Raw genomic sequence first — 24,663 nt, forward strand, 5'->3', positions numbered from 1 at the left:
GGCCTCAATCTTTCAACCAAAAAAAAACAAAAAAAAACGAATGGGAGGCGAAAGAGAGGATCAGAAAGAGAGAGAGAGAGAGTGGTGGAAGTCTGAGAAAACTACAGGAAGTGTGGGTAAACTGGGTCACTGTGTTTCTGTGGATGAAGTCACTCCTGTGAATGTAGATTTATGACACTTACAGTTTTTTTTTTACAGACGCTGGGACACATTTCTCAATACTTAGGTCACTTTTGCAAAACTCTTCACACAGTGAGCACCAGGGCCGGCCTTGACCAATTTGCTGCCCTAGGCAAGATTTTACCTGGCGCCCCATGCATCACAGCCCATTTCACCCTGTCATTGTGTTCATGATTTAGCATATATATATATATACACACACACACACACACACACACACACACACACACACACATTACAGCAGAACTGTTTCCAACACTCATAATAAATCATCATATTAGAATGATTTGTAAAGGATCATGTGATAGACTGGATGTCACATGTGACACTGAAGAATGGAGTAATGATGCTGAAAATTCAGCTTTGCATCACAGAAATAAATGATAATTTAAAGTATAATAAATTGAAAACAAATTATTTTAAATTGTAATAATATATCACAATATTACATTTCTTTCTGTATTTTTGGTCAAATAAATGCAGGCTTGATGAGCAGAAGAAACTTCTTTCAAAAACATTAAAAATAGTAATGTTTCCAAACGTTTGGCCTGTACTGTATCCCCCCAAAACTGCACAACTGTAGCAGACATGGGGACCTGTGACTTGGTGACTTGGACTCGAGTCAACTCCAGTCGCTATTTTTATGACTTGTGACTTGACTTGACAAAAAATAAAATACTTGAGACTTGACTCGGACTTGGAAGTTAAAGACTCGGGACTTGACTTGACTTGAGACAGGATGACTTGAATGACTTGAGTGTTAATCACATTAAGTTTTCAGTTTGAATATAAAATATATAAATTATTTAAAAAAAATAAAATTGATTACTCAGCTGGAGCGCAGGCTGAGAATCGCGTTGTCATGTCATGACATCATCAGTCATGCCCTCTCTACCTTACGCAGACCACGCCCACTTAGATCAGATATCACATCTCAGCTTGAGGGGAACTGAGGGTCATCGCTTTTGTCGTCAATAATTCGCGCCTAAAAACGCGTGGAAATCGCTAGTCGCGCCGCTTTCTCATTGTTTCCAATGCGCTCGGACCAGGCCCGGTTCTAGAACAAAATCAGAGGGTGCTTCTGAATATAGTGAGGGTGCTGCTTACATAATCGTAGGAAATAGCTCAGTCAACAGTCTGAAACATAGTATCTCGAAATTGGGGATGTTGTATACAACAATACTACTGTAATTGCTGTTATGTTAAACAATATACGATCTGGCAGTAAATTATAGAATAGCATGTAAACAAGCAACGATCTTCACTTTGCAAAACATTAAAACATGCCACACATAGCCTACCTACTGTGGTGATACCCTTGTTGTAACCGGCTTCAACTTCAATTAAACATTTCTGGAATGGCCAAAAGTCACTGCCTTACACACGTCTCTCTCCATGACGGTGATAGACACGGTTTTACATAACAAGGCAGAAAATGTACCAAGAACATCCAACCTAACTTGAACATAAACACACGTAACTTTACTAACACAAACCCCAACCATATTGCTGTAATAACGCATAAATCAACTCCCAACAAACAATTACCCATAATGCACTAGCGCTGACTGCCGGGTCTGTACAATATGACAACCATGACAACACATCAACACCCAATCAGTCATTCATTGTTAGCGTTATGCATAAACATATTGATAAAGCACTGCTGCAGTAACGTTATTACACCAAGGTATTGCTGCTATATTCTTTATGACAACTCCAATAACAACGACAAGCCGTTCAAAACAATTGACAGCAAAAGACCAAGAAGCTGCGCTAGCTTAACGTTACACAACACACATAACGTTACACAAAATACTTATTGAGCATGCTACAATTATTAATAATAATACTTACAGGTTGTGATTCGAAGGAGGAGGAAGAAGCTAATCCAAATATATTCAGTGCTGTAACCTTCCTTCAAACGGCTTGCGAATCCAGACTTGAAAGCATTTATGTTGGAGAACATTATGATGGAGAAACGTCATTAAAATGACGCGAGGTTCGGGCTAAACTTCTGTGTTAGTAAATATGAACTGTAGCCACTGACTCTTCACATGCTTGTCCCTGGGCAGTGGAAAAAAAGGTCACAGAACACAGCGCGTCTTGTCGACATGATGTTTATCAGCTGAGGTATTTTGAATGTTTTTACGTTTTCTGAGCGGAAAAGCACGCACGCAAGCAAAGTGGGCAATTAAAGAGACAGCTTCACCTTTTGCGTATCGCGATCACGAAAGGACAACTACAATGCATTAAACATGAAAGCATAACAAAATAATTGATTTAATATATATATATATATATATATATATATATATATATATATATATATATATATATATATATATATATATATTTGTTTAATTTTATTAATTTATTTATTTTGTGTATGCTATCCTATTATAGGCAAGAGTGTGAAATCCGTCTGTGTTTTATTTTCGGCAAAATCTCGTGAATGTGTGCTATTAATAATTTTTCATCTGAGGGTGCTTTCACTTTTATTTGAGGGTGCTTAGCACCCTCAAGCACCCCCGTAGAACCGGGCCTGGCTCGGACAGTTGCGCCCCTGAGGCGTCGAGCGCGTCGCGACCGCGTTGCTTCCATTATGAGCGCGCATACCGGTGGCGCATACATGGTGGGATAGGCCACATCGTGCTCGGCTTGCAGACAAGACTCTCGAATCTTATATTTTGCAAGTGCAATACCTTGTAATAGAGGTAATGACTTACGGATGTACTCTGAGAGAGAGGTTGTGTGTGTGTGTGTGTGTGTGTGTGTGTGTGTGTGTGTGTGTGTGAGAGAGAGAGAGAGAGTGAGAGAGAAACACACTCGTGCTTCACCTTATGGAGTCTGACTCCAATCACAACCCCAACATTCAGAAACTAATTGACAAAAATCTGAAGTATAATTATGATGAAAAATGAAAAAAATTAATTTGAGCTCCAAACCAAACTCCAGTGTTATTCGGCCCTAAACAGAACCACAAAACTGGCAAATTACTTATCACTTAAGCAATTAAAAGAAAGACAAATCCTTTCAAAATATCGACTCAGTGATCATGATTTGGAAATAGAGATTGGTAGACATAAAAGATCCTGGCTACCGAGAGAAGAGAGGCAAACACTGTGAGCTGAATCAAACAGAGGATGAGAAACACTTCCTTCTTGTCTGTCCCAAATACAGCACTACAAGAGAAACATTCTTCCCACAGTTTGAAGCTTTGAATCCTTCATTCTTGTCTCTAAATGACTCGGAGAAACTACTCTATATACTTGGAGAGAATGAGACAGCAGTCACAATAGCTGCTAAATATTTATACACCATACACACCATACGAAAGGGATAATTTATTGTATTCAACTGTTTTATTTTATATTCTTAATTCTATATAATTACTATTATTAATATTAGAAATATTATCTGCTGCTGCTATTTTTATTGTATTTTATTGTAATCATATTTTATTCTGTATCTAAATGCTAAATTTGGCAATACTGTAACTCAAATGTCATGCCAATAAAGCAACTTGAACTTCAACTTGAGAGAGAGAGAGAGAGAGAGAGGAGAAATGTAAGAAAGTTTAATGTTGTATGTAAACTGTGTTTGAGGGGAAGTTGTGGCCTAATGGTTAGAGAGTCGGACTTGCAATCGAAAGGTTGTGAGTTCGAGTCTCGGGCCGGCAGGAATTGTGGGTGGGGGGAGTGCATGTACAGTTCCCTCTCCACCTTCAATACCACGACTTAGGTGCCCTCGAGCAAGGCATTGAACCCCCAACTGCTCCCTGGGTGCCAAAGCATATGGCTGCCCACTGCTCTGGGTGTGTGTTCACACTGTGTGTGTGTGTTCACTGCTCTGTGTGTGTGCACTTCGGATGGGTTTAATGCAGAGCACGAATTCTGAGTATGGGTCACCATACTTGGCTGAATGTCATGTCACGTCACGTCAACTCAGAACAACTGCTAACATTAAGTTTAAGGTAAAAATAACTGCCATGAAATTATAGTATCTTACTCCAATGCAATAAATTGTTCATTCACTACATCTCTTTACCTCTGTCTTTATCCTCTTCTCTTCTTTTTGGCACTGTATCTATCGCAGACTATGCTCATTTATAATTTGTCATGTAAATTAGGCCTTCCGTCACAATCAGGAAACTTTCACTGTGTCTAGAACTGGCGCGAGCTGCCAGGCCCGTTTCTACGAGCTGTGTGTTAACAAAAGCAGTGCTGTCTACATTGGATGCGGCGTCGGGCACGCTACACAACAAATTACCAACAACTGATCGCGCGCGCGATCTGTTACTGACGCACTTCAAGCACTCGATGGGCGGGGGAAGATTGAAGAGCCGGACTTTTTTTTTTTTTGCTTTATTTGGTAGTATTTCGAATTAATGGTTTTTAAATAGTAGCCTATTATAAAAAAAAATTCACTCGTTCACTCATTCTGGCGCCCCTATGGATGAGTGGCGCCCTTAGCATTTGCCTATACCGCCTATGCCGCGGGCCGGCCCTGGTGTGCACAACAGAAGTCTATGTGGGCTAAACTGAGGAACAATTATCATTGCTTTGGCACAAAATGCATTCAGTGACTACATCTCTCAAATTTCATGAATTCTTTTCTCACTCAGACGCAACAACTGCCAAAACTCTTTGTACGTACATGCTTATATACTGTTTTCAAAACTGTTAAACTTGTGTTCAAAACAATAACATAATACAAAACTGAATAAGACAGCAATTTGCTACATTTCTACAGTAATATTTTAATGAATTATATTTTAAATCTTAAAATTAAATGCTATAAAACAATCATAAATATGACCATCCACATGATCAAATGTCCCTCCTGGACGCAATGAATGCTGGATGCAGAAGATTGCCAGGGATGGATCAGGCATGCCAGAAGATTCTTTCCTAGGTGTATTGCCCTAGATGACATAAGATGTGATGTGGCCAAATGGAGAAGACCGAGTCGATCAGCATTACTATTGTATCTGTATCAGTGGATGGTGTGTATACAAATTCTTGTATTTTGGATTTACTCATAAAAATAAATAAACGACATAAAATATTGATGAATTCTGCATCATGTCTGATTCATTCCAGTAACATATATTGCAGTGAATTATAAACAGAGATGTGTCCTTGTTTTACACAAGAAAACATTGTATAATGCTACATGTTGTTAGTGTTTTTTAGGTCATTGTTTTGTGGGTAACAAAGTGTGTTTGTCGACTGTCAACCTTTGCTAGTGTTCTGGAAGAATGAGTTGATTTGAGACCTGAATAAAGTGTTTTGGTAGTTGTAGTGCATTTTGAATGTGAAATGAACTGCTTTGCCAAGCTGAAAGTTGGTTAGGAGAACTGTGTGAAGAGTTTTGCAAAAGTGACCTAAGTATTGAGAAATGTGTCCTAGCGTCTGTAAAAAAAAAAAAAACTGTAACAGTTATTATAATCTGAACCTGGTTTAAATTTGTCAAAATGATAGATAGAAGTACCAAGAGAAATCTCTCAGTACACAACTGAATTATACTTACATTCATTATACTTCAAGCTAAATGCAGTTTTATTTCCTGTGAACAAAGACATTTTCAGATAAAATTTAAATAACAAAATTCAATTGGATTTATTTCTTTGTTATTCAAATGTGTTAAAATCGGAAAATCTTAAAAAAATTCAAGGGTTAAAGAATAATAATCTTTTACTGACACCTACTGGTAACGTTGAGTTACTACAGAGTTACTATACTAATCAGTAATTATCACGTCAATAGAAAAACAGTGTTGGTATTACAAGCTGGACTGAATTATATTATTCATGTTTCATACACATTTTATAGTGGTAAGTCAAACAGATTTGGGTTATTATTCTTTTGACTTATTTTATGCAACCCTATTTCTACAATAAGATCAGACCTGTTTTAAATGATGACTGCATCCATTTCATTTAGTAGAATTGTTTATAATATAAAGTATATGTGTGTCTATGTGTATATAAAGACATATGTAATACAAAGATGATAAAACAAAATTACAGCGTATGATTTTTACATCCTTGTTCTTTAATGAAGCACATAAAATAGCAAAAAAATACTACAAAAAAAAATAAAAAATCTGTCCAAGCTGCCGCAAAATACAGTGCTCCACATGACACAGCTTCCATACAGCCCAAACAAATGTCTGAACATTTCAAGTAAACAAATATATGTGAATGCCATAATTACATTAGTTAAAAAAGCAGGCTTTTAATCATCTACTTTAATCTACATCCACTTGCATTTGTTGTCTATTTAACATTGATGAAATATTTCTGTGTGTACAGTAATTACTCTTCAGATTCTGTCTTGTTGAAAATCTCAATGATCTCGCCTTCTCTCAGCTTCAGAAACACTTGCTGGAGCTTCCATCTATTAACAAAAGAGGTTAAGATGATTATATAAATGATATATGAGACATAAAAATGTGTGTTTATTTATTTAAAAAGTTGAAATCATTGTACCTGTTCATGATAGCATCTCTGGTGGAAGTTGTGTAGAGATAACCTCCAGTCCTTGACCCGGTAACGGGGATCTTAAGCTGAAATTGATATATATATATATGATGATTAATATATTTCTGACCGGTAGTAAAGCCAGTGTTTCTTATGGAGGAGTGTTTATTGGCTATGCTGACCTGAGCGCTGCTGTGGTCAATGCGGTTGTGTCGGTCAGATAAATGGATATTGTGTATCTTCAGAGGAGGAGCGCCCAGACTGGCCATAGCAGAGGAATTATTGTTCAGCTGATCAAGGGCCAGACGGTAATGCTCTGATTTTGCAAAATTCTCTGAAAGAAACGGAACACAAATCACACAATGTTTAACAGCTCCCAGATGCTTTAATCAGCCTGGACTTACTCTGCATGAGGTAATACATCATAGCACAGCCGCCGCCGGTCACCACTGTCACAAACACTGTCATCTGCTGCAAGAGGCTGGTGGAGCGGCTCATCCTCACTTCACACGGAGCAAATATCTTTAGCCTGGAGGAAAAATCTATAAAACGGCAGTAATATAAAAAATGTAACTGACCAAATAATATAAACTGAATATATAAATTAGTGCTGTCAAATGATTAATCATGATTAATCGCATCCAAAATAAGTTTTTGTTTATATATGTGTGTATATGTATTATGTAAATATAAATACAAACACATGCATGTATATAAAAAATATGTTGTTTATATATTAAATATATTTAAATATAATATAAAATATAAGAATATATAAATGTATATACATCTAAATATTTTCTAAATATATACTGTATGTATGTATATACATACAGTACACACACATATATATATATATATATATATATATATATATATATATATATATATATATGGGTCAAAGACGTTAAGATGTCTGCATCAAAAGAAATGTAAAAAAGTGATTTTGTGTCCATAGAAAGCACATTAAATGTAAGTAAAATGTATACTTTTAAGGTTTCAAATAAGTTTTTGGAGAATAAAATGTTACATTGTCATTCAGTGTAACACAATATTCATGCATAAATTCAAACAACATGCTTATTCTGACGTTTACATATTAAAATATCTAAAAGAATAATGGAGCATACTAAATTGTATTGTGTTTTAAATTAGTAAACAATTCTTACTGACAAATGGGCAAAACCTAGGATAGTGGCAAATGTTAAAAATGTACAATAACAACTCATTAGTATTTGGGGTGAAAGTAATTAGTCTTTTAATATGTCATAAATTGATTTTTGTTGTAAATATGCCTGATAAGATTGTTACACTGAATGACATTTTATTGGGTGTCTTCTGTAAATCAGGGAAAAATTATGATATTTATTTTTTGCTCAGAAAAACAAAACAAAAAATTGCAGTTAGATTAAACAAGAAAACTTGTTGCATTTTTTGGGGGGGGGGGGGGGGGACTACAACAGTTTAAAGCAGTATTACACTTTTTTTATGCTTAAACTATTTTTCGTCTTTGACCCATATACATATATTATGTAAACAAAAACTTTTATTTTGGATGCGATTAATTATTTGACAGCACTAATATAAATACATTTTCCCCATGATTATACAAACCTTCAGATCTAAAACTTTCTGCTTCATTGTTTGAAATTACTTTTATACACAAATGTAAATTGTGCCCATGTATTTTATGTATTTACACACACACACACACACACACACACACACACACACACACACACACACACACACACACACACATAAACTAAGGAATTTGAAAGACATTACTTCCATGGGACATTCTCTAAAAAAGCATGTTAAAAAAATATGGTAATAGCATAGTCAATTTAGCATGTTACATTTATTTGACTTTTTTTTTACTTCTTATTTTACAACACTGCATTCGTCTCAAAGATTACTACTGTAGCAAGAGTTATAGTCAAAATGCACTTAATTTCACAGAATTGAGCCTTTATTCGTTTATACATCGACATCAAGGTCCGTTCATAATAACAACTCACCGTCATCTATTATTTCTTTTATAAGTAGAAATCAAAATGACTTTGTTATGAAACTAAGAGCAGCGCGCCAAGGAAGCGGCCATGTTCGTTTAACTCTGAAAAAAAAACTTTATTCAAACACCGATGAACATAAGCTAAAGAAACACACTGTAATCAGCCAGTCTACGATTTAGTTCATAAATAAACGATGAAGATGTTAACGCAAAGTATTTATGTAAAGTTAATAACTGCTGATCATTCTGAGAATCCGTTTATTTATCGCCTGTATCGGTCAACAACAGAAACACGTGCGACCGGAGCGTGTGACGTCAGACGCACGCAGGTTACGAAAGAAAAAAAAAAGAGTTATGAAAGTTGTTTCTAGTGACGCCGGATGATGTCCTTCATCTCTTTTATTTCGCCGCAGCTGCTGTAGAGATCCACGCCGACGGCTCTGTGCGCAGACTAACAGTTACATTCAGAGGTGAGCAGATTTATATCCTGCAAATAGAAGAATGGACTTTATTCGTTGCGTAATCTCATATTTGCGCGTTTTCTACGCGTTCTATTAAACGCGATGCAGATGAATTTAGTCAAAGTGACGATTTTGGTTATTTAATTTACACGAGTATTAAAACAAAGTTATAAAAGGGAAAACAGACATGGATTGTTAATATTTTGCTTACCGTTTATGATTAGGAAATGTTCTTGTTAGTTACAATACATAACAAACTCTGTCTCTATTTTTCTTTCTGTTGATGCTGTTTAGTATTGTCAGAGACAATGGTATTGTGGATATATACTTTGTGAATTTTCTTCTTTTTTCCATTTATTATGTCATGGGAAAATAAATATAATCATAAATCTAATTAAACATGTTCACATTGGTGAATTACCGTCATGTCAGGAAAGTTTGTGATGTTTAACTTGAATCAAAATATCATTTTATATTTAAAAGCATGTACTTTTCAAATTAATTAATTAATTAGTAATCATTAATTATTAATCATTTGCTCTGCTGAGTAACTGCACAAATAAAAAATACTTATCCACTTTTGCAACTTTTTTTTTTTTCTTATATCTCCCATTTTCCCAGTATATGGGTGACTAATATAACCAGGATTTGTACATAAAATATTCAGACAAAATACTTTGGTCTTCCAATTCAAATATGGACTTATTTTCTGGATTAAGGGTGACTCTAGTTGCCTTTCAAACAAGCCTTTATCAGACAGACACACATGCAGAACTCCAGTTCCTTCTGTAAACTTCTCAAACCAGTTTCTCAGAAAAGTGCTGCTCTTTCATGATAGTGATAGTGTATTGACTTGTTTTAACATCATCTTTATGGGCAAGAACAGTGTAGATGTGGATCTTTTCCAGAGCTTCTGCATTTCCATGGTGCCACACAGCATATAAATCAAGTTCAGATCAAACTCACTTGTTCCGCATGTAATGAATGCTGATTCTCTGCTTGTGCATGTTGTGTTTCTGCAGGAATGATGTTGGGATCAGTGGTTGTTGGAATAGGCATCGCAGGATGTGTGAGAATGAGAGATTTGCTCTCTCCTCTGCCGTCCAGCGCTGCTGAGAAGTTCAGCATCAAAGGCTTTGTGTCCAGGTCACTGCATCTTCAAACATTCATACAGACACTTGATTTATCAAGACAAATTAAGCCTGACTGGCTTAAAGCACATATGTTACACGTTGGTTTCTTTTGACCTCATAGAAAATAAGATGTATCAATTTATAATTTATGATGATGATGCCCAAAATTTTGCTTTGAAATCACAGGAATAAATTACATTTTAAAATATATTCACATAGAAAACAGTTATTTTAAATAGGAAAAATAATTTAACATTTTCCTGTATTTGCTGTACTTTGGATCAAATAAATGCAGGTTTGGTGAGCAGAAGAGACTTTAAAAAACATTAAAAATCATAGTGTTTGAAAACTGGTGGTTTTCTGGTAGTGCATATACTTAAATCTTTCTGAAGTTCTGCTGGTGATCTGTGCTTGTTTAGGAGGACTCTTGAAGATCAGCAGGGTGTGAAGCAGATCTCTATGACGGAGGCGTTGAGCAGAGATGACATCCATGTGGCCTTCATATGCACTGAAAACACTAACCATGAAGAGCACATCAGGTGACACTGACTTCCTCCTCACACAAGACTGAGATGATCACGTTTGAGTGTCTTCCCTTTAAAACCATCGTCTCTCCCCGATCTGCTCGATCTCAGGCAGTTTCTGGAGGCGGGGAAGCATGTGTGTGTTGAGTATCCCATGACCCTCAGCTACACATCTGCAGTGGATCTGTGGAATCTGGCTCAGCAGAAGGGTGAGTTTCTGTCCTGTCTTCTGGGGATGCCTGAGTAAATATTTGAAATGGTAGAAGTTTTTCTTTATTATGAAGCAGTTAAATAGTATGATTCTGCCTTCAGGGTGGTTGAATGTTTAACTTCTGTATGGTGTCTTCAGGCCTGGTGCTACATGAAGAACATATCGAGCTCTTCACTCCTGACTTCAAACAGCTGAAAAAAGACATCGCTGGGAAAACGCTGGAGGAGGGAACGCTGCACTTCACAGGTAGTGACTGAATGATATCTTTTTTAAAAGGCTCTCACTTGGGTTTTTGAGTGATGGTGATTTTTTTTCTTCTCAGGTGGATCCCTGAAGACAAATTTTGGGTTCCCATCTTTCAGCGGGATTGCCAGACTGACCTGGTTGGTTGATCTTTTCGGGGAGCTGACGGTTACTGCAGCATCTCTGGTGGAGGAGAAAGAGAACAAATACATGAAGCTGACGGCACACTTCCTGACCGGCCAGCAGAAGTGCGCACACTGAGGCCACAGACAGCTGTTTTACATTGAAAAAAAATAAAAATAAATTAAATGTATCATTTGTTTTTAAACATTTGCTTCTAATGTATACATTATTTTCTTCCATTTAAATTTAATTTATTTTAATTATATTCTATATTTTTTTAATGGATAGCTTTGAGATTTTTTAGAAATTTGAGATTTGAGGTTGAATTATAAATGAACGTATACAGAAAATGTATATTTTCAGTGAAATTGGTCAATATTTCGTTTTGTTTGTAGTTAACTAGTCATGCATAGTGAGACATGAATTTTAAAACATACTTTACACACACATATTATGAAGACAAATGTTTGCTTACTGCCATAAATCTATGGGATTTTTTTCAGCTGTTATTATTCATTAATTCATTTAAAAAAAATTTTTTTAAGAATGGCTGAAAATAACATAAACACCAACATTTTTTTGTGACACCAACTTACGTTTGTGGAATTTTTTTATCTTTCATTCATTCTCTCATTCATTCACTCATTTCAATTTAATCTAGTTAAAATTTTAACAAAAAAATGTATTACAATATAAAAACATTGCCATGGACACCAAGATTTGCAGTTAAAATGTAAATGAACATTTTCGGAAAATTTATATCCTTATAAGTGAAACTGGACAATTTTTCTTTTTTACATTTTCACATATATATAAATGAATATGTTTTTTTTTTTCACCAATTGTATCATCTGTCACACAAGTTAATCCGAGTTCTCTCTGACGCAGACCTCTGACTTGGATTGAAGAGCGGGCTCCAGGACTGGGCCGAGCCAAACACATAGACCTTCGCTTCCAGGACGCCAGCATCAAGGAGCTTCCTGCAGGTCAGCGGGAGCCGGTCGGGCTGTTCATGCAGGATCTGGTGCTGTTCGGCCGGAAGCTGCAGGGTGAAGTGTCTGCTGCGGAGCTCCAGGACGAGAGGAGCAGGATCTTACACTGTCTGCAGCTGGCTGAGCGCATCCAGAAGCTCAGTGAACACACTCAGGCCTGAAGCTGAAGCTGTCCACACCATAAACCACACAGAAGTGTGGGATATAGACCGTGGTGTAGAGACAGAGTAGAGTGAAGGATAATATAATTGAATTTATACATTTATTTTCATTAGATTTTTTTCAACATTGAAAATCTGTTTGTTGTTCAATTGCTTTTTGTGGTAGCTTGTTACCAACCACAAAGGGAAAAAAAATATTTAACAATTTGAATCGGATGAAAGTCTGAATTGTGAGATAAAGAGATTTGCTACATCTTTGGGTATTTATCTCATGGTGGAAACCAGCTTTCATAGCTTTTCAGCTCTAAAAAGAAAAAAAAACATAAAAATATGACTTGAAGTTTGTTCTGTTCTGTTATATAATCTCTTTTCTTTTTTTAGACCTTGACAGATATATTTGGTGAAATATTACTTTTTTTTTCAGTCTTCAAATTGCAGTGACTAAACAAGGCAATGTAAGAGTTTCAGAGTAAAATCAGAAGATTAATTTTTTTAAATCTGATTTGGAAATTGAACTAATAGTTTTGTTTAACTAGTGGGCCACACCAGGATATGCAGTAACAGCACATTCCTTTATTAACCTTTATAACAGTAACCTGTAACTCATAACTTAATGTTTTTAACATAACTCTTAATTATTTAGCAGAAAGGGATGATTCTTGCCGACTTCTTGCTTCTTACTTTTTTTTTTGTAAATCAGTTGGTATTGTGACTGATACAATGAGTTTTGTTTTAGTACATTTAAGACAGACGAACTCACTGGTGTACATACAGACTGGAGCATTGCTACACATTGTGCACTTTTGTTTGGTTTGATATTATGTCATTCTTATATTTAAGTTGAATATTAAATATATCTAACATTGAATATTAAACTTGAAAATGCATGTGAAATCTGTGTATTTAGTGTGAAAACTGGATGAGATCTGTAAGCAGTCTTAGATGCTTTGAGCAAAATCAAAGATTCTCTTATCATTCTAGCAGTGGTAGGTTTTTTTTATCTGATAATTTTTTCATATATACGTTCTCTCTGGGAAAGCACTGAATGGAGCATAAACTTATCAGAAAATGCTATGTGCATGTCAGAGTAACATAGAGAGAGAAAGGAATGTTGTTTCATTTGTCTTCATGTTTACATGTTTGTGTTTTCTGTTAAATAAATTGTGCATGCTTTCTGGAACTGGTTTTGTGCACAAGTGCATTGTGATATTTTATTTAGCATGATCCTAAATCAGCACAGTAATGCAGCATAAAATAAATAAAAGGTCATCCTTTCCATTATTTAATTTTAGAAATAACACTACTTAAAATGTATATTTGTTTTGTATTTTGAAATTAAATAAGTATAACATTTTTCATATTACAGAACTGTTAGGTATTTTCATTCTCTAAAAATGTAGAAGCAATATATATATATATATATATTTGTTTTTTTTTCAGTAACACTACTATAGAACTAAATATCACCAAACAATGGGCAGTGTTTACGAAGTTGATTAATCAGTTTCTAATTAATGGTAATTCATGTTATATAAATTAACAATGTATTTTGAGCTGTATTTATAACACAATAATAAAACTTAACATGCTTATAAAGGATAATCATAAATGATAAAATAAATAGTTAATAATAATAATAGCTAATAAATAGTTAATAATAGTTTCTAATAATAATTATATAGTAATAAACCCTGTTAAACGTTTGTTTATTGTTAGTTTATAACATCTAATGCAATGCTGACAAATAGTATTTTTATCATTTATTCTTCATGTCTCAGATTGATAAAATCCTCCATCTGTAAAACTTCAGACATCAAGAGTGAAAGCAGAGTTTAAATTTTTATTCACACAAAAAAAAGTCCTAATGTCAGTAATTTGAGAAGAGCAGGGCCATATTTCTCAGAAGTTATGGTACGATGATGGTCATGTGCACTGAGCCACAGAAATCAACTAACAAACAGATGAGAGAACGTGTCTCACTCATACACAGTAAACTGCATCTACCAATTAAAATCATCATCGCTGACCTCTTGTTCCATGTTGGACAGTTTTGATTTCTGATACACAAGTAGCTTCAAATAAATTATAATAAATGTTGTAATTCAATCTAGGAAAAAAAGGTACATTGTTTACTTGGAAAAAAGCAAAATGGGGAGCTTCAAAGAGTAACTGATTCGGATCTGGATGAAAGTCTCTGGAATGACTGAGAACGGAAGTACTCATGTTCATCTTCATCATCATCATCATCATCATGACTCGTGTTAAGATGGAGAAGTCGTAGTTCACAGAACTGCAGCAATCTGCAGTCAGTCTTAAGTTTTAACCTTCAGCTGTCGGTCAGATCTTTCTGCTGGCTCTCTCATTTAAGCCAATGCACAGATAAAAAACATTCCTCCCGGGTGACCATGAGACCTTAGAACAGCAGGGCATTCTGGGATGCTTCTTCTGGAAGTCAAAGCGATGTGGGTCGATGGTGACTGGGTGCAGTGGCTCATGTGGATTTCTGTCGATAATGAAGGGTCAGGTCTCCACCGCTCTTCCAGATGAAATGCTTTACAGTCCTGAGGTCCATGTTTGCATCCAAAAGCTACAAACAGCAGAGAACATTAACAATAGAGTACAAACAAGGAATTTGGTTTTGTTTATTAACTCAGAGCACAATGCTAATTATATGATCCTGCCTGAAACATTCAGTGCAGCTGAGCAGTAATAAAATATAAGTGTGTAAATAATGTTAATGTAGCAGAAAGTCCTCAAAAATGTATAGCAGTGAAGGATTTACTAATAAATTTAAGTTTATATTCACACTGTTTACCTAAGGTTTAACAACTTTAACCCTGGGTTAATCAATGTTTGACACTTGTAATCTTATTATTAAGGGTTACTGATGTCACGAAAGCTGTGTGAATGTTAACAGCCAGTTGCTTAACAACCAACAGCCAATCAAATCTAAATAACGGTCACCTCATTTAAATTCGTTTCAGCATCTGAGGAAAACAAGATGTTGTACAGCAAACAATAAGTACATTGAAGAGATGGGTCTCTAGTCATTTTCATTTGTCTTGAGGAGGTCTAACCTGATCTAAACACATGAGCTCAATCTTCTCTTCAGCTATCACTGCCACGTCTTCCTCTTTCTCCTGCTCTCCCAGTTTGTCATTGGCTGAGGAGCTGGTGGTCTGTGACTCTGTGTCGAGGTTGATGATCTTTTCGTAGACGTGCTCCATCACTTTCCGGACCTGTAGCATGTCGCTAGCAGACAGACGGTCCCTGAAAACAACAGAATCACCAAACATTGTTGCAAATTTGCATCCAAGTATTGGTTTTACACTTCAGGTTGCATTTGTGTCATAAAATGTGAATTGTTAAGCATAGCCATTATTAATGGTTGCTTTTCCATTTTGTCACATCTACAAACACAGCATACTTTTTGAGTGTTTTGGCCCCAGAAGATGAATGAGGTTGGATGTAGAATGGGATCTTGTTGAATTTTGGCATATTTTTCTGTAGCAGAAAAGAAAACAGTCAATATACAATCGCACACATATGATGGACACATAATGAGATGATTGGGGGATCTGAAACACTCACATCTACGGTGATATCAATAACCCACTGAGGTACGGTTTCATTCAGTAACATGGACTCTGTCTCTCCTCCAGAATCACGGCACAATAACCTGCAATTGGAAAGAAATGTGGCTTATAATGAAGACAGGATGAGTGTAATGTCTTTATCAGTACTGGACACTGTCATTCTGACCGAAACAATGTTCTTCCTCCTGCTTCCCCAAAGATGACAGGAGTGTGTGGAGGAACCTGGAAGTAGCCGTTGCCCTTTTGAATTCGACTCTCCTGTTCACCGTTCACTGAAGAGAAATTCACACAGAAAATGACCAAGTCAGATACCAACCGCATATTTCCAAGAACTCCATTAGCTCAGAAACCAGGCTTTGCTTAACAAATAAAACTTCCACAGATTTTTTGTTGATAGGGAAATATCAGTATACATTGCAAAGAACTAAGAGAAATGTATTTAAAGAAAACCTGCATACTAAAATTATTAGAATGAAGGCAAATTCTACTGAATCGCTGCATGATAACTATACTTTAAACAAAGCCATTATGCTTTAAAAAAAGAAAAAGCTCTGAAACCACTAATAAATAATTGCATGCATGTGTATTCGGAAATCCCAGAATGCATTGAAATAATTCTGATTATCTATAATAGCAGGCTAGAGTCAAAGATAATGTAGTCACTACTGAGAAGTATTAACAGAAAATAATTTCTGTTTATTAATTTCATTATTATGGCCTTATTAAAATATTCCTTTGCAAAAAGTCTACCATGGTTGAGTTCACTTTCCTCCTCTTCTACTGGGTTTATATGAGTTCTGGGCCAAAACTCTAACAGCGCCTGCAGGAGCAGCCCACCCAGATTCACTGAAACACACAAATAAACACAGAGAAGAGTTATTACATAATTCTCACTACTGAGCTAATATTGTAATGTCAGAATATGAATGACAAACAAACAAACATACACACACTGTCTCATCATCTTGTTTTCTAAATGTTCTAAATGTCCTCAAATCAAAAAGGTAGAAGTAAAAAAATAAAAAGCTAAATCGAATGCATTTCTAGCTTGATTTAAAGGTGAAGTGTTTTATTTCAGCACCGCTCGTGGCACCAAATAGATTTGCAAAAAAAAAAAAAAAAGGATATAAAAAAAAAAACCTACTATTCTTCAAATAAATTCAAACTTCAAAGTTACTAAAAAAAAAAAAGACCATATTCAGCAAACATATAGTCTAGCCCCTATTTTTGTTTTGCTTCAAGAAAGTCTTTTTTGCATCATATATATATTCAGCTAACTTAAACCACCATGCACTTAGAAGAAGGCATTACACTTAGGATCGGAGCCGTCTGGGCTTGTAAAACCAGCATCTTTAGCTGCCACCCACGCCGCAAAACAATCACTTTCATCCAGCGTGATGGTCAGCATCTGAAAAACAGCAAGAACGGACTTAACATGTATTATCTTTCATCTTCACCCTCATTATTAGTTGAAAAACTAGATGCTAAAACTCACCCCTGTTTTGAGATCTACAGAAAACCAGTTCGGCACATAGACCATCTTGAACCTCTTTTTAATTTCTTCATCGAAGTCCACTTTACCCAGGTCTTCCCCCTTACATGCCTATAAACACAGTGCAAGATTACAGAACATTTGGACTAAAGATTGCAACCAAAGTTTCTCATGATCTGCTCTTACCTTGAGGACATCCCAGAATGCCACACTGTTATTGGAGTCTTTAGTGAGTATGTGCCTCTTGTCATTGAGAATATGACACTGAACAATGCTGGTGCCTCCTGAAATTGAATTCAAACTCTCGATCAAAGATTAAAATGACAGAGAAGAGTCTAGCACATCTTGATCAAGTGAGTAATCAGTCATTTAATGGAGGCTTCTATCCAAAGCTACAAGTTCTTGTACGATTTGCTCATGGCCCACACAGAGATCAAACCAGCGACCCTCTGGTTACATCCCTGAGTTTTAAGACTCAGGTGCCTGCTCTAGAAACACAGACACTCATTCACCTTTGATGACCTGCTCTGGCTGTGTACACAGTGGAGTTAAAGGAGCACTGCAGTCGTTGTCGTAGTCTCCAGACGCTCTGAAGTTATGCATGCCCTTTAGAGACTGACAATGGCAAACATAGAAATACAGACAGATACACAAGTTAAAAGTAGAATTATCTTTTTTCTGTTTGAATACATTTTAAATTTTAATTTACTCCTTTGGTGCAGTTGAATTTTCAGCATCATTACTCCATTCAGCATCACATGATCCTCCAGAAATAATTATAATAGGCTGATTTGCTGCTCAGAAAACCTTATCAATGTTGAAAACAGTAGTGCTGTTTCATTCTGTAATACATTTTTAATGATTCATTCATTTATTTTCTGACATTTTTTATCCATTTAATGTATCCTTGTTGAATTTCTTTCAAAGAAAAAAAATCTTATTGACCTTTTGAACAAATAGTGTTTTATTATTATTATTATTATTATTATATTTATCTATAAAATGTTTAATAATAGCATTCATATTTTAAAGTGATAGTTCACCTAAAAATTCTGCTATGATTGCTCACAATATATCCAATAACTTTTTTGTTTGCATACAGCCAGAAGCTGCTAAATGACTAAATGTAAATATATAAATAAGGAAGGGAACTTTTAAAGTACTTTTATGGTACTTTAGTCCTTTTTGGATCTTGTCAGTCATTGCCCTCATTCACTATCAAAGTAAAAGAGCAGCCCGGACACATCAAAGGTGACTTCTTTTGTGCTCAATGGCAAAAAATAGATTATTTGACCACTTTAAGAATAGAAATCTCTGTAAATGTAACTCACCCATTTGTTTACAACCGATTTAGTTGTGGACACCCAAATTGCTTGAGGAGGATCAGCTGATTTATCCAACTCCATCTGCACAGAGAAAAAAACTTCAAAAACACTGTAAGGGCACTTTTCTTAAAGTATTGAACAATTATATTTGATGATGACTTCACTACTATTTCGAAACACCCAGCAGCTCAAGCTCACCGTCAGGATGGGAGCTTTCTCCTCACATATGAGCACACGTAAGTCAGGGTTACGCAGATCTGTGCAGTAGATTTTCCGGTCACGTCCTCCAGTGTAGATGTGCGTAAAGCCCTCGTTCACCTGCAGCGCCCATACACCCTCGTCGTGGACCCGGTATGTGGCGATGCATCGCTGCTGACCCAGAGACCACAAGCGGATCGTGCCATCCGAGCTACCGGAGAGACACTAGACAGGGAAACAAAGCAGGTTTAACGTGTACCTGATGGAAAACCGTATCAAGTTCTATACATGTGTGACTATGACTGTTAAGACAGGCAGAAAAATATCTGATGCAATTCCGTTCACTTTTTGTAGTCTGAAGAGCAAAAAAGATATGATAGCTAATGTTCACAAACCTAATCCAAATCATATTCTTATTTAATTTTGATATTTTGGAATGTGATGCACGTGTGATCTCCATATTTCTGGAGCGGTGTTAAAGTCCTACCTGAGTGCCGTCTCTGTTCAACAATAATGATTTGACATTGTCAGTGTGGCCTTTCAGCTTCATTAGTTTAGCACATGTTCGTGGATCCCAGACCCTCAAGACCTGACATGAAAAAAAAATATATAGATAGATACAAAACATTTTCATTAACCAAAACCTTTTTATTTGAACCTTAAGTGAAATGACCATTTTACTTCCTTGAAACATGAAACCATAAAAACTTCCATCCTTCAAAAGTGAAAAGAAAAAACGGAGACTAACCTTCTCTGTAGATCCTGAGATGATCACAGTTCCTGTCTGATTCATGGCCAGACTGTAGATGGAGTCCTTGTTTCCACTCAGTGAGGAAGCTATCACAGAAATGATGGATGCAATCAGGGTTATCAGACTTAACCAAAACTATAACATTCTGAAATAAAATAATGAAATAACTATAACTACAGTCAATTAAAAATGAATAAAAACTATATAGACATAAAAAACATTAACTAATAAAATTTTCAAAAAGACAACAAAATAACTACAACTAAAAACAAATCGCAACTTAACACTGGATGCAGCACTGCATTCACTTCGGAAGAAATCTGTTTTCACAATCATCTGCTTAATTACACGCTTCAATGACTCAAAAATTACGTCAAACAGAATGACTAAGAGAGTTTGCTCACTGGTGACTGTATTATTGGAGGCAGTCAGAGCCGTCAGTGTGTTCACATCCCACAGGAAGATCTGTCTGTCCAGCCCAGCAGAGGCCACCAGCTCTTTGTCCTTTGCATATGCTAAAGCTTTGACGTAGTCCTGAAGAGTGAATTACAATTGACACAATTACTTCAAGTCTCATTATCATATCGCAAACCAAATGGCAAGAACTTGGTCTAAATTTCCAGCTTTAATCTGACTGCCATCAGAATAACCCTTACACATGAAGATTTTAAACAAAATGAAAGTAACAAACTAAGATAAATATAAGAAATGTACCTTATGTGTCCGTAACGTAGACATGCAGAACCCTTTGTGTGCATTCCAGACTTTCACGGTGGTGTCCGAGGAGGCTGATATCACTGCAACACAGAACAATCCACTCAGACTGGCTACAGCTCAGAATAGATTTGACGAGAATCAAGCATGAAGTTTCAGTAAAAGACGTACATGTTTTTCCATTACAGCAGAGGATGATGTCATTCACCCAGTCCGTGTGATGCTCCATTGAAGCGATGTAAGGATCCTGCTGCAATAGAAAACAGCTCTCAGTTAGAAACATTTGAACACAGAGAGACAGAATTGGCAGAAATTGTTACTTTTCATTTGAAATTAAATTCCTGCTGAGTCTGACGTATGAAACTGCTGACGTGTGTTCTGGCGCGCCCAATAACAAAGATAACACGTCAGCAGCGTCAATGCAGTGTTGTGAAGGCACTCACAACAGACCCGGAAGAGAAGACAATGCTGAATAAATAGGGCTGTGCAAAAAAAATCCAATGCGATTTTCATGCGCATCTCGTCAGTAAAGGCGCTCCTGTAATTAGAAGTCCATCTTCAGCACGTGAGTTCAGATCAGGGTTGCCAGGTTTTCAAAACAAAGCCTGCCCACTTGCTTCTCAAAACTAGCCTAATCACGTTTCCAGGAGGTTTCCCGATAAAAATTGCATCCCGGGGTTAAAATACACTTGCCTTGTAAAATTCGCATTTAAGGGGCTAAACATCAGGTTATTGGTATTGGGGTCACTTCGACCCATGGACATGAAAAACAACCGTGGACTTGGCAACACTGGTTCAGGTGCAGTGGCATTTACTACACAGAGCCATAGTCGACCGACAAGCTACACAAAATCGCTTTCAAAATCGAATCGCCTCCAATTTTGAAATCGATCTTCTGTGGATTTTCTTTGTACTACGGCTCTGTGTAGTAAATCTAAAATATCTTAAACTGTGTTCAGAAGATCAACGGAGGTCTTACGGGTTTGGAATGACATGAGGGTGAGACATTAATGACAGAATTTTCATTTTTGGCTGAACTAACCCTTTAAGTGGAAAGTGTGGTCGCACGGTAACAAAACAAGGGATTAAGTGCATTAATATTCATAAATCATGCAAAATGCAGGTTGTACTTTGTGTTGATTGACACTCCATATCCTGATGATGGAGTCTCGGCCGGCTGTGAAGAGTCTGTTGAGAGCAGGATCCAGCTGAAGAGCATTCACACCGTTACGATTGTACTTCTCCACCTCATCTCTGATGACATAAGAAACCTGTACACACATCATCATTAATAACACCAGTTTATTAAACATCACAGACTGCTAACAGTTTACCAAACTACGTTACCTATTTACTATCAATTCATAAAAATGACATATTATTAGATTAGATGTGCAGACAATTGTACTAAAAGAACAAATTTAATGGCATGAATATATACCTGCACAGTGGGCGAAAAACTATTTGGACACATTTAAAAATGACTGAATGCATGAGATATCATCACTGTATTATGGTAACACCGCAATATCTTTTGTAAGGCGGAACATGTTTCGTTTTGTAAATATAATGTACGATATATTTGACGACACGTTCTTGAACCGTAAACGTACTATAAATTCAATAATGCATAGTTTTAAAGTTAGCAAACACTATCTGTAAACGATTACCTGGACTTTCCTCCGTCCAGCAGCGTTCTGCCTGTGAAGGGTCGCCATTTTGCATGTTGACAATCAGTGAATGCGTCACTTCCGGGCGAAAGCCGGAATTCGCTCCTGGGTTTGTTGAATCTCTCACAAGAGGTCATCGTTGAGCATAGATATATACACTATGTATCTATGACCGTACATTTTAGATTTACCGTCATAATTAAACTATAAATTGTTCACTATCTGCTGGTGCAGAAAGTGGATACTGACTTTTACATTTAAAATAGTTCAATGGGTTGTGCACACGAAATAAGTTCAAATATATGATTATAGCCTACTGTATAAATTTAAACAAAAGTGTGTACTGTGATATGTACAATGTTTTACACTGGGTCTCTCTTAGTCCTGCAGACCTGGAATACTGTGTGTCATGGGAAGACATCCAAAAAGTGTGTTGCTTTATCAAACTACAGTGAAATACTTAATTAAAAACACTGGCAATAACTGATACATGCATGATAATCACCACCATATGAACAAATCCTATTTGACCCTCCAATTCTATCATAAATAGCCTCTTCTGGTGTGTGTGTGTGTGTGTGTGTGTGTGTGTGTGTGTGTGTGTGTGTGTGTGTGTGTGTGTGTGTGTTGTGTTGAGAGCAGCTAATAAATGAAGCCAGCACTTGCAGAATATAGAGCAACAGGCAGTAGACATTGCCATAACTTTTAATGAAAGTGTGGATATGGGTTAAGTATGTTTTAAACTTAAATGTCATGAATTTAAAAATATCTCTTTGCAGTTGAAAGCTTGTAGCCTGTGTATTTTCCTTTAATCAAGTTATCTCACTCAGTTTACATATTGTCTCTGTTAAAGCTAACATACACTTAAACATAAACACATTCACATTATAGAGATTTTTAATTACTCTAAATTATTCACACATCTCTAACACATAGATAGTATGTATGTATTCTTGTGTATATGCATAAAAAAAGGAAATCAAGCAAGTTCATTCACTTAGCTTTATTCAGATTTAAACCATAAGACAATTTAATAAAACCTGTAAACCCACACTATGCCTATCAATAACCATGAGTACAAATCAAAAAAACATTTTAATATTTATATGCAACAAGTGCCTTCAAACTATTAAAATGATAACAATTAGGAAATCATGCTGTTTTCATCTCTGGTAAAACAAAACAATTAATTTAACGTTTCCCACTAGCTTTAACAGCCACGTGTTTGTCTCTCTTTTGATAGTAATGATCAACACATGTACAGTAAAAGAAAAACTCAGCAACCTTCACAACAAAATATAACAGCATTCATATAAACTTTGCCAGAAACTAATCTCAGATACAAAACAATGTGCTGCATCAACCTGTTCAGAAACATTACTGTGTGAAAAAATATATCAATATATAATGTAAAAACAGGGAGCTGGCAGAGTGCCATTTGTTTACTTTTTCATTACATGTATTTATCCAAACTCTCCAGAGCTTCCATTTTTGAGTACCTTTTCCATTCATTTGGAATCTCACCATATCCTTGGAATGTCTTACTGTAGTACATTTCCAGATCTTTCTGGAATCTGCACACAAACCACATTTAATTGTCATGATTTCTTGTTGATCTTCCGGCCAGTTCTAGAGCAAAAAGTCCAGTATCAACAACTAGAATGAAGTCAAACTTCAGCAGTGCTTTCATCTCCTCCAACACTCTGACCAGCTGCATGAAGCTCTTCTGGTGCATCTGCCACCACTGACGGCAAAATTTACCCTAACAATCAACGGTAAAGCATGGGTCGTACATGTTTTGCCGTGATAGACCCGGGTTCGAATCCACCTTTTGGCAAATTTTTTTCTCCCTTTTTAAATTTCAAATCACATCAGAAAAGCATTTATTTTCAATGAAAATTAAGCAAATAATCAAAAAGTTAAGGGTAGGTGTAGGGAGGGCTTTATTGTCCCAAAAAGATGGTGGCATCCATTAAATATACACTCAGTAAGTTATTATTGCATACTCTTTTATAATTTACTACAATACTGAGGTGCAGATAATTGCCACTATTTGCATTAGGTTGTAAATAGCCGAAATTCCTGCTATTTCAACATAGTATAAATAGGAATCTATAGATATTTGCACATAGCGCTGCCTTTTTTGATAACTACCAGACTAATGCCGGCGATGCAATGTTGCCAGATGTTGCTATTAAAATAAACAAAAACCTTTAAATAAATCAAATAAACCGAAATTATTTAAAATATTTTGAAAAATAGATAAGATAGAGTTATCGCTGACCCTCAACTGAAACTTCCTACTTTATTAATTTTCTAAAGTGTTATATTTAGTGGGGAAACAAGTTAAAACACTTCATAAAATAGCTGGCTTGCTCTCGCTCAAAA

General features: G+C 36.0%; 3 protein-coding genes across 5 annotated transcripts; 1 reads left to right on the forward strand and 2 right to left on the reverse strand.

Moving 5' to 3' along the window:
• Window positions 1-6,281: 6,281 nt before the first annotated feature.
• On the reverse strand, window positions 6,282-9,044 carry LOC132096074 (cytochrome c oxidase assembly factor 1 homolog). 2 transcript variants are annotated; one of them, XM_059501201.1, is made up of 5 exons: window positions 8,689-9,044; window positions 7,072-7,196; window positions 6,850-7,001; window positions 6,677-6,753; window positions 6,282-6,584 (listed from the first exon to the last, which is right to left on the reverse strand). In XM_059501201.1, exons 2-5 carry the CDS (start codon window positions 7,163-7,165, stop codon window positions 6,503-6,505), a joined length of 405 nt encoding a protein of 134 aa, XP_059357184.1. In that variant the 5' UTR covers window positions 7,166-7,196; window positions 8,689-9,044; the 3' UTR covers window positions 6,282-6,502. The 2 variants fall into 2 exon arrangements, with proteins under 2 accessions (XP_059357184.1, XP_059357183.1); XM_059501200.1 differs by having other exon boundaries at window positions 7,072-7,209.
• On the forward strand, window positions 9,012-12,699 carry LOC132096073 (biliverdin reductase A-like). The gene is made up of 7 exons (XM_059501199.1): window positions 9,012-9,151; window positions 10,165-10,288; window positions 10,695-10,814; window positions 10,911-11,008; window positions 11,149-11,256; window positions 11,333-11,501; window positions 12,265-12,699. The coding sequence occupies exons 2-7, from the start codon at window positions 10,167-10,169 to the stop codon at window positions 12,527-12,529; spliced, it is 882 nt and encodes a 293-aa protein (XP_059357182.1). The 5' UTR covers window positions 9,012-9,151; window positions 10,165-10,166; the 3' UTR covers window positions 12,530-12,699.
• A 1,656-nt stretch (window positions 12,700-14,355) lies between these two features.
• wdr48b (WD repeat domain 48b) lies at window positions 14,356-22,394 on the reverse strand. Of its 2 annotated transcripts, none has more exons than XM_059501203.1 (19): window positions 22,276-22,394; window positions 21,736-21,876; window positions 20,777-20,852; window positions 20,606-20,688; window positions 20,296-20,425; window positions 19,889-19,977; window positions 19,628-19,729; window positions 19,141-19,365; window positions 18,949-19,023; window positions 18,130-18,232; window positions 17,804-17,901; window positions 17,621-17,728; window positions 17,437-17,533; window positions 16,876-16,971; window positions 16,292-16,397; window positions 16,121-16,208; window positions 15,957-16,033; window positions 15,607-15,799; window positions 14,356-15,116 (listed from the first exon to the last, which is right to left on the reverse strand). In XM_059501203.1, the coding sequence occupies exons 1-19, from the start codon at window positions 22,321-22,323 to the stop codon at window positions 15,021-15,023; spliced, it is 2,031 nt and encodes a 676-aa protein (XP_059357186.1). In that variant the 5' UTR covers window positions 22,324-22,394; the 3' UTR covers window positions 14,356-15,020. The 2 variants fall into 2 exon arrangements, with proteins under 2 accessions (XP_059357186.1, XP_059357185.1); XM_059501202.1 differs by having other exon boundaries at window positions 20,777-20,855.
• Window positions 22,395-24,663: the final 2,269 nt, after the last annotated feature.

This window comes from Carassius carassius, chromosome 20 (genome assembly GCF_963082965.1).
Source record: "Carassius carassius chromosome 20, fCarCar2.1, whole genome shotgun sequence".
NCBI classification, from domain to species: Eukaryota; Metazoa; Chordata; class Actinopteri; order Cypriniformes; family Cyprinidae; genus Carassius; species Carassius carassius.

Excerpts from the sequence above, each read along its gene's own strand:
- LOC132096074 (XM_059501201.1), bottom strand. The coding sequence starts at position 7,165 with ATGAGCCGCTCCACCAGCCTCTTGCAGCAGATGACAGTGTTTGTGACA. Across the intron at positions 7,002-7,071 it reads GATGTATTACCTCATGCAGA|AGAATTTTGCAAAATCAGAG; the intron begins GTAAGTCCAGGC and ends CGTTTCTTTCAG. Across the intron at positions 6,754-6,849 it reads TTGACCACAGCAGCGCTCAG|CTTAAGATCCCCGTTACCGG; the intron begins GTCAGCATAGCC and ends TATCAATTTCAG.
- LOC132096073 (XM_059501199.1), top strand. The coding sequence starts at position 10,167 with ATGATGTTGGGATCAGTGGTTGTTGGAATAGGCATCGCAGGATGTGTG. Across the intron at positions 11,257-11,332 it reads GGGAACGCTGCACTTCACAG|GTGGATCCCTGAAGACAAAT; the intron begins GTAGTGACTGAA and ends TTTTCTTCTCAG. Across the intron at positions 11,502-12,264 it reads TTCCTGACCGGCCAGCAGAA|ACCTCTGACTTGGATTGAAG; the intron begins GTGCGCACACTG and ends TCTCTGACGCAG.
- wdr48b (XM_059501202.1), bottom strand. The coding sequence starts at position 22,323 with ATGGCGACCCTTCACAGGCAGAACGCTGCTGGACGGAGGAAAGTCCAG. Across the intron at positions 18,233-18,948 it reads AATCGGTTGTAAACAAATGG|TCTCTAAAGGGCATGCATAA; the intron begins GTGAGTTACATT and ends TGCCATTGTCAG. Across the intron at positions 15,117-15,606 it reads AGCTCATGTGTTTAGATCAG|CTTTTGGATGCAAACATGGA; the intron begins GTTAGACCTCCT and ends TGCTGTTTGTAG.